Source organism: Carex rostrata, chromosome 27 (assembly GCF_964058835.1).
Source record: "Carex rostrata chromosome 27, lpCarRost1.2, whole genome shotgun sequence".
NCBI lineage: Eukaryota > Viridiplantae > Streptophyta > Magnoliopsida > Poales > Cyperaceae > Carex > Carex rostrata.
In genome coordinates, this window is record NC_135944.1 from 5,857,010 (window position 1) to 5,870,139 (window position 13,130).

General features: G+C 39.9%; 1 protein-coding gene across 2 annotated transcripts; it reads left to right on the plus strand.

Moving 5' to 3' along the window:
- Window positions 1-8,537: 8,537 nt before the first annotated feature.
- Window positions 8,538-12,380, plus strand: LOC144544744 (putative disease resistance protein RGA3). Of its 2 annotated transcripts, XM_078293299.1 has the most exons (4): window positions 8,538-10,840; window positions 11,746-11,826; window positions 11,908-11,959; window positions 12,180-12,380. In XM_078293299.1, exon 1 carries the CDS (start codon window positions 8,700-8,702, stop codon window positions 9,135-9,137), a length of 438 nt encoding a protein of 145 aa, XP_078149425.1. In that variant the 5' UTR covers window positions 8,538-8,699; the 3' UTR covers window positions 9,138-10,840; window positions 11,746-11,826; window positions 11,908-11,959; window positions 12,180-12,380. The 2 variants fall into 2 exon arrangements, with proteins under 2 accessions (XP_078149425.1, XP_078149424.1); XM_078293298.1 differs by having other exon boundaries at window positions 8,543-10,840; window positions 11,908-12,380.
- Window positions 12,381-13,130: the final 750 nt, after the last annotated feature.

Sequence of the window (13,130 nt, forward strand, 5' to 3'; positions counted from 1 at the left end):
ATTTCTGGGCTGGGTTAGGGCATGCATTGATAGACATTGTAGGGTTTAAAGGGTTTTTGCAGTAATAGCAAGACAACAATGGGGACAAATTGAAATTATAGAGGATTGTTAATAGAGTTGTACCCATATGTGTACATAGGATTGGAGCGCCAGCTATTTAGATTTCTTTGTAAAAAAAATTCTTATCTATACAAATTGTTGGAGCATTAATTGTCTCCAACCTTAAAAAAAAATAATAATAAATAAAAGAGATATTGGTATATAGTACAGACCAGTATGTGTTATGCATAGCATGCATCATAGCTTCTCTCTTTTGTTGTATATGAAGGTTAATGTCAATAATTAGGTGATGCGATTACATATATTGCTATTGCTCTTCAATGTCTCTATCTTCCAGAAAAGGTTAAAAGCAGAAAATAGACGAGTCACCTTTTTTCGCTCCGTAATTTCTGGGCGAAATTGAGGTGAATTTGAAGAGATGGGAGGGCGCACCAGAATAATCCCAACTGGAGATGGTTGGATGACCGTCGTGTCCAATCGCCGTCGCCGTCCACCCTACTACTACCGTCGCCGTCCAATCGCCGCTGCTACAGGACCTTCTCTCTCTCGTCGCCAACAGCGCTACCACCATAATACCCGAAAATCCAGGAGATATTCGGCGCCGCTTCACCAGAGCTTGTACTCTACCTACCTTCAAAGACCAAGAAGCATCTCCCAGCTTTTCCCTCTCCGACCTGGAGCCACTCAAAGCAAGATGGGACAACCGCCGATCTACCACAGCCACCACCTTCTCCACTCTTTATTACCCCCTTCACCAACCCCCAAATCCACTACATTTCCCTCAAATTCTCATCAGAAACATTCAATTCATCTCAACAACCAGAAATTAAAGATGCAGAACCTTGTCAAGTATGGTATTAAAGCTCTAGAACCCATCCAAGGCTTTCCTCAAAATATAAATACCTCTGCCGTTGGCCTCAACAATGGCGCTAGGCACATTCCTCACCCATTACCTCCTCAAAACCAACCTTGGAACTATTTTCTTGACCAAAACCCTTGGGCAGGGGTATCCTTGAACCAGGGCAATACCACTGCTTCCTCACACCAACCTTTACCCTTACCACCTGACCCAACAAGCTCGGCTTGGAAAGGTCGGTGCTACAACTGTCTACAATTTGGCCATGATCAGAACACTTGCCCCTGCCCCGACCGTGTCTGTGCCATTTGCTGGAAGAAAGGTCATGAAGCAAGGGCTTGTGACCAATCTATCTTGGCAAAAAGGCAGCGCTTCGACCCGTTGGAGCCAAGGGGTAATCTTGGTGAGTCACTGCTGCCGGAAAATAGACCACAAACAGCAATGGTCTTCCTCCCTGAGACGAGGCAGATGCAAAATGAGCGGTATGAACTCAATGGAGCTATTATAGTGGATGCACGACTCATGCCTGACCACCACTACTATACAGTCCAGTCAAGTCTCATGGCAGCTTGCAAAGCTGAAGTGCCTTTCGCCCTTACTCACATGGAGGGGTTCCTGTACTTAGTACTACTACCACTAAGCGTCGAGCGACATCGATTCCTCAACCAACATGGTAAGGATATTCAGAAGTTTGGGTTGGTAGCTTATCCATGGACACCGGGTGTCAATGCGTACCCGTTAAAGCTGAAATATAAGTGTTGGATTGAACTCCGTCTCTTATCACCTCAAGCGTGGAATCTGGATCACATAATCCCGGCAGTAAGCTCGTTTGGGGTGGTGCTTGATCATGGTCCCTTAACCAATTTACGCTCGTTAGAAAGACTTATGGTTGTGGTGGGACTACCGGACCTAGCAACAATTCCGAGACTAATTGTGTTATGGGTTCGCGGCATGGCACGAAACCTTCAAGTTATAGTTCGAGGTTGGATTGAGGAACCCTCCCCCTTTACTCAACAACCAGACACAACCCCGAACCAGTCTGTCTTTGATGAGATCAAGTGTGCACAAAAAGAAGCAATGGAGGCTTTCAACAAAAAACAACAGCAAAAGGAAATGGTGCCGATTGAATTCAACACTTTGCTCGATGTCTGGGGCAAGATGCCGTCGGGGCCAAAGCGTGATGAGATTGAACGCTCTCTCAGACAGAGCCCCTGCTTTGCTGTCTGGGAGAAGGAGGGTTTACTCCCCGGCAATGGTGAAGGTGAGAAAACAATGGAGGTCTCCAATGACCAACCAACTGGAGTTCAAACTGGCTCTCAAACGGCTCAAATGGAGACTCAAGTCCAACACTGCACTGGAGAAGGGTCAGGCACAGCAGCCAAGAATTCAAAATTTTTTGAGTTAACGGGTGAGCAACAGCTGGAATCTGCCTTGGAAATACAACCACAAGTGAATAAGGTAAATCAAAACAATTCTCCTCTTCTTCTCGAAAAAATCTCAGATTTTAGCGGGCCTAACAAAACAGGCCCTTGGAAATCAAAAACTGTTCTCTCTTGGGCCGATATGGTTGAAATGGAGGAGGAGGCCTTAAATGATGAAGTCGGATCTCCTCTAAGCCCGGGCCGTTCAACGGGCTTTATGGACTCTCCAAGGCTAAACTCTCCACAGATGGGCCAAATGATTTTAGAACCTTTAGAAAATATCTCCCCAGACCCAGAGGAAATCATCTCCCCTGAACAGGCCTTTCTGCTTCCCCCAAACAAACGCGGCCCAGCACGTGCCTTACTGTTTGAGGCACCGCCAATCAATCTTAACCCGATATCCTCCACTCCAAACCCGACTTCTCCTAATCCCAATCCGATATCTCCACCTCTTAACCCGCTGCCTACCCCAACTCCTTTACCAAACCCGCTATCTAACCCTCTCCCTCTCCCCAACCCATTATCAACAAACCGCACTTCCACCCCTCCAAACCAGAATAGGAAGGGAAAAGGTAAAGTTGGGGCCACACCGACTCAATCTTGTGCCGCTCAAGCACTGCGTAGAAGCGCACGCATCAATGGTAAAACTCCCCAAACTCAATTTTACAAAAAAAGGGCAAAGGCAGGAAAGGGGGAGAGCTCGGCTGGGGTTAAGAAAGCTGCTCAAGTGTCCGTTAGCAAGGCGCGGGTTATTGAAGCACTCCAGGAGGAGAATCTCATGGCAACCCCACTTCAATCTGACATTGCCGCTGACGTGGAAGCCTACTGTGGCATCACTGGACCTCCAATCCAACCCAACAGGGAGGGACCAATACCTCCTCTCGACCTGGCCGAACTCTATGAAGAGTCAGTCATGGCTGCCTTTGACTCGGAGCCAGAAGAGATGACTGAAGAAGACGATGAGTCCAACTGAAGTAAGTAGTGATTTGGTGATAAGGTGTGCTTTAGTGATAACTTTTTGGATATGTTAACTATTCTAAGTCTTTTGATGGATTTTGTTGTGATCCTTGCTATTTCTAGCTTATTTACATTAAGTTGTGTGTTTCTTAATTTAGAGATTCTGTTGTGTTTTCTAAATTCTAGAGATCAGCCAATGCCTTCATATGGCTTTTTTGTGTAATCAATCAATGTCAAACAACATGAATGATTTTAATTTTCCTTTCAATGTGATGAGTTGGAATGTGCGTGGTTTGGGTGATGTTAAAAAATGTGCGGTAGTTAAAAACTTAGTAATTGATCAAAATTGTGATATTGTTTCATTTCAAGAGACCAAGTGGAGTGACACTTCTATTTTTAGAATGAGGCAAGTGTGCCCTCCTAAATATAGAAGTTTTGCAAAGCTTGATGCATTGGGCTCTAAGGGAGGTATCCTGCTAGCTTGGACAGATGCATTCACTGAGCTACAATCTTTAATTAATGAGTTTAGTGTGACAATAATTTTGAGTAGAGGTGCATTTAAATTTATGGTTACTTGTGTATACGGCCCACAAGCTGAGGATAGTAAGTTGCGGTTTCTAGCGGAACTAAGACTAATTACATATCAAAATGATTTGCCTTGGATTTTAGTTGGTGATTTTAATATAATTCGAAATATTGAGGAAACAACAGGAGGGTCAACAACAGTGCCTAGTATGACACATTTCAATAACTTTATTCATGACTTAGCTTTGCTAGATATCCCGTTAATAGGCAGGAAATTTACATGGAGCAACAAAAGGCCGAATCCCACTTTCTCTCGTCTTGATAGAGCGCTCATCTCATCACATTGGATTGACTCAAGCACCTTATCTCATCTAAAAGATGCACCGGCAACAACATCCGACCACCCTCCTCTAATTTTGTCCTTGAAACCACATGGTCACTCATTTAAAAGAACATTCAAGTTTGAAAATTTTTGGCTCTCTCATTCTGATAGTCACGAAATTGTCAGACAAGCTTGGGATTCAATACCCAAAATTCCTAATTCGGCCAAGAGATTCCAAAAGAAAATTCAATGCACACAAAGAGCTTTAGCTAGCTGGGCACAACAAAAATTCAAAAACAAGGACAATTTCCTCAACAGGTCAAGATGGGCTGTGCAAAAATTAGATCGGGTAGAGGAACTCAGAAATCTGAATTTAATTGAGTTGCAGCTTAGAATTAAACTCCGATAACATATCTTTAGATGGGCAAATGAAAAAGAGATTAAGTGGAAACAGCGCGCTGGAAGTCGTTGGCTACAACTGGGAGATAATAACACGAGATATTTTCACGCTATTGCCAACCAACGAAAGAATAACAACCATATCTCTTTGCTACGAAATGAAGATGACTCAACGGTCCCTCAGAATAGGTTGGCCGAAACTGTGCTCAACCACTTCAAAGCAACACTTGGTAAAAAACAGAACAACTCAAGACCATTCAATCTGACTGGGAAAGTTGGTCAGTCATTTCCCCATCAATTAGCACACCTGGACCAACCTATTACAATGGAAGAGATATCAAGGGCCTTAAGTCAACTGCCGAGAAACAAAGCGAGTGGCCCCGATGGATTGCCGACAGAATTCTATCAAACATTTTGGGAGATAATCAAGGAAGACCTGATAGACCTAATCTCGGATTTTCAGCAAAACCGATGCAACCTCAAAGCCTTGAATAAAGCTGCAATTACACTAATCCCCAAAAAGGAAGGTGCGGTCAGAATGGAGGATTTTAGACCGATAAGTGTCATAAATACGATTTCAAAGATAATTACAAAGATCCTGGCAGATAGACTACAACCTATGCTGCATGATTTGATTAGCAAGCAACAAACTGCCTTCATTAAAGGTAGATCTATTATGGAATCTTTTATGGTAACAAGGGAATTAATGCAATTCTATGACAAAAATAAGATCCCAGCGATAATGATGAAAGTGGATTTTGCAAAAGCCTTTGATACGGTAGACTGGTGCTTCTTGGTCAACTTGCTCATTGAAAGAGGCTTTCCACCGAGTTGGATAAGCCAGGTATTAAAAATACTACAATCATCCTCCTCAGCAATCAGGTTGAATGGGCAACTCACTTCCTTTTTTGTTCATAAGAGAGGCCTACGACAGGGTGACCCGCTTTCCCCCCTCATCTTCATCTTAGTGGCTGACTCCCTTCAGTGCTTTATTAAAAATAGCATTCCAGCTATGCATCATACTATGTTCATGGCACCTCAAATCATTCAGTTTGCTGATGACACGGTCATCTTTGTTGAGCCGCATCCCAAGACATTAAGAGTTATAACCTTGATCCTGCAACTATATGAAGATTTGACGGGACTTCAAGTTAACAGAAGTAAAAGCTCCTTTGTTCCAATCGCCTTGCCTCAAAATCTGATTAACACTGTCAAAATCCTCATATCCTGCGACCCGGCTGATCTACCCATGAAGTATCTAGGCCTACCGCTCACCAAGAGAAAACCTTCCAAGCTACACTTTCAACCGCTGATTGCCTCGGTTCAGAAAAAATTGGCAGGTTGGAAAGCAAATGTCTTGTCCTACAGGGGTAGAGTAACCTTAATTAAATCGGTCTTGTCATCGATTCCGCTACACTACATGCAAGCGTTCAAAATTCCAAAAGGGGTAATCATGGAAATAGATGCAATCCGTAGAAGATTCCTTTGGAAAGGCAACGGGACTTGCTCAGGACTTAATTGCCTAGTAAATTGGTCGAGAGTATGCACCCTTAAAGAAAATGGAGGATTGGGCTTCATCGATCTGACAACTCAAAACGAAGCTCTACTCACGAAATGGTTATGGAAGATAGAAAGAGAACCGGACAGTCAGTGGTCTATAACACTTAGAAGTCTACATAACATCACTCGCTCGGCTCAATTAACAAGTCAAAACCAATCTTTCTTCTTGATAGACCTTTCCAAATTAAAAGAGTTCTACTCCATCTCAGTCGAATATCAGCCGGGTCTCATAAACTGGCGCTGGACAACTGGAGGCAATTTCTCTAGTTCTTCGGCATATCATATGATACATAACAGCGAAGTGATGTGTCAATACCACCGCATCTTGGGGAAGATCAAAGCCCCACTAAAGGTAAGGGTTTTCATTTGGCTCTTGAGACAAAATAAAATTCTTACCCAGCAGGTCCTGCAAAGGAGAGGAATACAAGTCACTCCCAAGTGCGTTCTATGTAATCAAGATATCCTCGAAGCCAAAGACCACCTATTTTGGATGTGTCCTTTTGCGAGACGGTTCTGGAGAGGCTTGTTACCTCAATTGAGTAACTTAAATTTCCCCAATAGAATCATCACAGTTTGGTGGCGGCAACGTAGGTCTCTTCAAGAAAATCAAAGAGCAATTTGGGATACCCTTTGGGCGGGAGCGGTCTGGGCACTGTGGCGGGAGAGAAATAGATGGATATTTTCCCAGCAAAGGAAGGAGATTCGTATTTTAATCAATGAGACACAACTACAAATCAGATTATGGTCCTCGGTGTTGTAGAGAAGGACCCATAACAGACATGAGAGAGGGGGAGAGGGACCAACACAGGTGCTACTGTATTTTATTACAAGGGGTAGTTGATAGCTAGTTACAAAGCTTCAGCGTTTAAATTTTGTTTTTTTGGTTTTGCTTTTAGAATATTTGATTGAGACTCTGTCCTTGCAGGATGTAAGGTTGTAATTATTTTTTCTTATATTAATACAAATTGTTGGTGAGCAATTGCTCACTGACCCTCAAAAAAAAAATGTCTCTATCTTCCAGCTCAGTGTTAATATAGGACAAGAGACGTTTCAACACAACGTCAGTGTCTTCTATTATTTTTCTGACTATTTTTGGTGGAACGTCAAATCATAATTAGATAGACGTCTTAATTACAAAATATATATATATATAGAGAGAGAGAGAGAGGGGGGCTAATATGCATTCGGTTGCATATGGACCGAAGTGCTTACGGTCCAAATTTGATTTTTCAAAATCCAAACGGTCGATTTGAACCGTTCATCTTGTTCTCCATATTAATATGTGCTTGAAGACCAAATTTTTTATTTTTCTGAATTTTTTTACTATTTATTAAGTATTTTACAAAATTGTTGATCCAGCGGTAGCTTAACAAAACAGTAAAATCAGCAGCTACCGTTGGATTAACAATTTTGTAAAATACTTAATAAATAGTAAAACAATTCAGAAAAATATAAAATTTGGTCTCCAAGCACATATTAATATGAAGAACAAGATGAACGGTTCAGATCGACCGTTTGGATTTTGAAAAATCAAATTTGGACCGTAAGCACTTCGGTCCATATGCAACCGAATGCATATTAGCCACTCTATATATATATATATTTTTTCAGAAGAAACTTCTTTTCTGATTTCAAACGAAAGATTTTGTCAATTTATCTAATATTCAAATTGTGATGCACGGGTATCATTACCTCTACAATTAATGTTGCATAATCCATATACTTAATTTAGATTTTTGATTAATTAAGATGAAGTAAAATTATATCCTTCCTACTCTTTAGTTTAACCTGATCAGAGCAGGCAAACTAAAAGGAAGTCAATTAATTACTCGATCCTAGCTAGCAATACTCTTCCGACCCGTGTCATCTACTCAATAAAAGAAGTAGAACGGGATCAAAATAAATATATAATGAAAGAAATTTTGTTCCAGAACTACATTCTGCAACAACTAGTTAAGCAAAATTTAGTTGTGAATAATTAAAATTATAAAAAGACTAACACATTCTGAATTCTTTCTGCAATTCCTGGCACAGGGATAATCATTTATTTCACATATTTTTTTTTTGTATAATGCAGGGGCTCAGTTGAAAAGTAGCTTCTCTGTTTTGTTATATGTAAAGGTTAGAGTCAATAATTAGGTGCCGCCATTAAATTAGGGTTGGTGAAGGTCCTATATCTCACTGAAACCGAATCGTCTGCCCCCCGGGGGCAGGAAATTCCTACCCCCAGAGTCTCTGCAGGGTGGGACCGGGGTGGGACCGGTTACTGTTTAAGGGTTTAAATATTGTTACTGTTTTTAAATGGGTCCCACTCGCAGAGACTCTGGGGGCAGGAATTTCCTGTCCCCCGGGCTATATCACTTTCCAACCTCTACCTTCCAAGTTCCAACTCAGCACCAATAATTGAAAGAGAGGTTTTCCAAAACAACATCAACTTGGTGGGGACGGGTCGACCAAACTCGCAATTATAGAGGAGGAATAATTAATCTTTGATACTAGCAAATTATAGAATGAAAGAAATTTAGTTTCAGAACCACACCATCCAACTCCAATCTCTCTTCTGCCTGAGCACTACCAGCAGCTCTCATTCAAAACAAAGATGGTGATGATACTCACAGCCTTCCTGCCAAAGTTTGCACTTCTCGTGAAAATGGTGCAGGATGAGGTGGGCATGCTGCTGGGCATCCCAGGTCAGATCAAAAAGCTTGGCGAGACTGTGCGTGACATCCAATGTGTCCTTGCCGATGTGGAGAGGAAGCAAAGCAAGAGCAGTTCCATCGAGCGGTGGCTCATGCAGCTCAAGGATGTCATGTATGATGCCGATCATGACATCATTGACCTATGTCAGATCAAGGCAAAGGAGCGCCTTGCTGCTGGCTCCAGTTCACATTCCTCTTCAAATATTTCTCGTTGTGGCTTCCCTTTGTTGTCTTGCTTCCGCAACCCGATATTTGCTTATGAGATTGGTTCCAAAATCAAGGAGATCAATTTCAGATCGAGTTCGCCGAGTGGACCCGATCATCAACCTCAAGACTGATCCCTCAGTTTTGCTAGCTGGTATTGTGGGAGAAAAGATTGAAAACGATACTAAGCTACTAGTGAATTGGTTGACCCAAGAAGAGACAAGAGAACCCCTTCCTGTTGCTACTATTGTGGAGATGGGAGGGATAGGGAAGACCACTCTAGCAAAAATGATCTTTAATGATCCAAGAATTGATGAGGAATTCAAGTTAAAAATTTGGATATGTGTCTCAAAGGAGGTGAAAGGAATTGAAGTGTTGAAGTGTGTGATTCGGGAGGCAGGAGGTAAGTACGGTGCCGCCCAAGAAAGATCAGAGCTAGTGCCTTTACTTGAGAGGATCATACAGAATAAAAAGTTCCTTCTTGTTCTTGATGATGTTTGGATAGAGAGCCGAATGGTTTGGGACGATCTAGTATGTGCTCCCATGAGTCGCGGAGCATATGGTAGTAGAATACTTGTCACCACTAGAGATGAAAGAGTCGCGAATGGAATGAAGACAACAAAATTACATCGGGTGGATAAGTTATCTGACATGGATGGCTGGTCCTTATTAATTAAACAGGTATCATTTATACCCATAGAAGGAAAAATAAGAATTGGAATCGGCCGATTCCGATCCGACTTGGCCAATTTTGCATACTATGCTTATAACTTTATATGATGATATTTTACTGTTTATTCCTAATTTGAATTAACATTAGATGTTTCAACCTACTTAAATTTGCTCTATTTTTGTTAATGGACTTCTTGTTGTTTGAAGCAGCACTGCAGCAAGCTACATCTAGCTTAATTAAAAGTATAATTTTACATGTACTCCATGAGAAAGAAATGCAGTCAGATATATATAGTGTTATTTAGAAAATTTCAATTCATAACGTTCGATATTCATGGGCAACTAAACAAGATTGTTCATTTACTGTAAAATTTTAATCTTTCTAATATGAATACAAATTAGTCACTAACTTCGTGTGTACGTATAAAATTGTTTGTCCCTAATTTGGTTTACCTTCAAATGAGATGTGTATATTCAGTTGTGAGTGTGGGAGAAGAATTTTTGTTGGGGGGTGGTATCCAAAGCAATGATATAATAGCAACGAGTTATTCTGCCAAGCTCGCATTTCCCAAATTGAGTAAACTATCATTCAGCAATATGACCGGTTGGAAAGAGTGGGAATGGAATAAGAGTCAACCAGCTATGCCAAAATTGAAGAAATTACAAATTGTTGATTGTCCCCAGTTGAGTTCACTTCCGGATGGTCTTTCGCACCATGCTACTTCCTTAGAGTACCTTCATATTTCCAATGCTGACAATCTGATTACCATAGAGAACCTCCCATCAGTCAAAGAAGTTCGTGTTCGGAGAAATCCAATCCTAGAGAGGATTTCAAATTTACTCAGCATCTCATATATTGAAATTTCACAATGCCCCAATCTAAAAGCTGTGGAGAACCTTAAAACTTTACAACGGATGGCTTTAAGTGATTTTGAAATGGAAACCCTCCCGGATTACTTGACAACGGCAATGATACAATCATACAAAAGCTAAGAATCAACTGTAGTGAGGAGTTGCTGTTGAAGATTGCAACCGAAGGAGAAAGTGGTTCTCAATGGAACAAATTTAAGCACATTCCCAAGGTGACTATCAATTCACCAGACGAATCTTTCTCTGCTACTTACCAGAAGACACCGTTCAGTTTTACCACCAATATAAGCACAAGGTTAGTAGCTATTTATTTATTTTACAAGTACAAATAGAACCTATACAACCGAATTAGTACCCGAGTTCTTCTCGGTTTTTGGCCCCTTTCTGTATTTTTTTCCTGATTTAACTGACATTTCTTATCAAAAGAACAAAAGTCACTTCTGGCTGGCTATCTCAAGTAGCACCCTGTCTTAATTATCTGATTGGTAATTACATGCATAAGAAACTACTGGCTGGCTATCTCAAGTGGCATGCGTAAGAAACTTCTATCAGTTAACCTCCAAAGGATTTGTGTTTGTGCAATTAATTCTTGTTTTTTAATTAACAATGTAACAAATAGATAAATGTTTAACAAAACCGAGAGTTTGGTCTATGTAAGCACCTTAATTGATAACTATCTGTCTTTATATAAAATATATATTGACAGATTATCTATTTTCAAATACGAAAGTCAAAACAGATTGAGGGAGAAAACACGATACGAATTTGCATAATATTGTTGGAATTCATCATCTATTGCATTCACAAATTGTATGTATTTTACAGATTTTTTTTTGTTTTGCACTTGTTTTTTTTCCATAACGAAGAAAACCCAAGGATTTTTAGTATCAAATTTCAAAACATAAATAGTCAATTTAGGCATTGAGCCGTCGTTGGGATGCATGTATGCTGTTATTAGTAGTATTTAATGTTATTACTTGCTTGCGTTCAATTCAGGTGTATATGTAACTTAATTTGGGAACCATTAGAGTTATATAATGTAAGTATATATATAGTTTCAGTAAACCATTAGATATATAGAACGAAGAAAAAAAAATTTAGGAACTTGCAAGCAAGCATTTGTTTTTGCATTTAATGCACAGTATATAAAAAGTTTCGGTACTACAATGCTTATTTATCTTTCATGTTTGTGTTTTATAGATAGAGCGACTAATTAAACTTGTGAAGGTGGAGATCCGCAAAAGAGCACCAAAAACTTCAGCTAATTCAACTAACCCCCAGGTATTTATATGTATTTTTCATATTTCATACCACTGAGTTGCCAGGAATATATATGCTAGCTGACATGACATCTTCCTACAGGAAAATAATGCAAGGAAAAATAGGAGGTTTATGATACATGTTCACTCTAAAGGTATGATACTGGAGGATGAATATGTGATAATTGGATCAGCCAACATAAACTAGCTATCACTTGGAAAAACCAGAGTTACAGATATTGCAATGGGTGTGTACCAGCTGCAATACACTTGGAATAGAAACCAAAACCAATCTGCTCCTCATGGTCAGTTAAGGGCAATATGCATGCCTGAACTTATATATAACATATAATAAATCTGATTAATTTAATGCAGATATGTGGGTACAGAATGTCATTATGGGCAGAGCACACTGGTACCAGCTGTGAGGAAACATTCCACCAATCACATAGCCTTGAATGTGTACAAAGGGTACACAAAAGAGCAGTGTTGAGGATTTATATAGAAGTGTGTTTATTATTTTTAAATTTTTATTTTTATCTACTTTGGTTATATATGCTTGTTATTTTGTGGTTATTTGTCTTGGGCTGTGTCTTCCAATATTTCTTTCTCACTGTTCTTTTTCCTTATTTTAATGGTATAAAAAGGAGATTAATATGAACTCTTGTTTGTATTTCAATATTTTAATATAGCAATGGTGGCTCTATATAGCATCGGTAGTTCTTATGTTGTTTTTAACGGATTTAATTCTTTATCAATAATAGATACCACCAAATTTAATTACCCGTTATAATATCCAGAAAAATTGACACTTTTAGCAAAATGGAGTATAATATAGTCTAATGAGTGAAGCTAGCGTGTGCTATGCTCATCAAGCTCTTTTGGTGAGCATAACTCTTAACCGTTCGATTTCTTATTTGATTTGTGCAGATCACTGATGAATTAGGTCGCGCTAAGATAGAAAAAGGAAATGTCTCTGTTAAATTGCTCCGTTATTTCTCCTTTCTTCTCTCTATTCCCTCTTTGTATGCAAAAAACTTTAGGATGTGTTTTTTAACATCTTTATTAAAAGATTAAAAAAAATGAAGGGGAGGGAAGCTAGAGCTATATATGCACGTCAATTGCTCGTGAATCGAACTTTTGGCAGAGAACAAGAGGTAGCGGATATGAATTCCGTGTATAATTTGATGATTATGTTCACCTCCATAATGGAGTGTTGAGTAGGTGAACTCTTCTGCGCATCTCATCCCTTTCCTTCCCGTCTCTTCTTCTACACAGGTGATTTTGAAGCAAATTAATTTCTTAATTAACCACATATGATTAGCT

What these genes read in the sequence shown, in the direction of transcription:
- LOC144544744 (XM_078293298.1), top strand. Translation starts at nt 8,761, where the DNA reads ATGAGGTGGGCATGCTGCTGGGCATCCCAGGTCAGATCAAAAAGCTTG.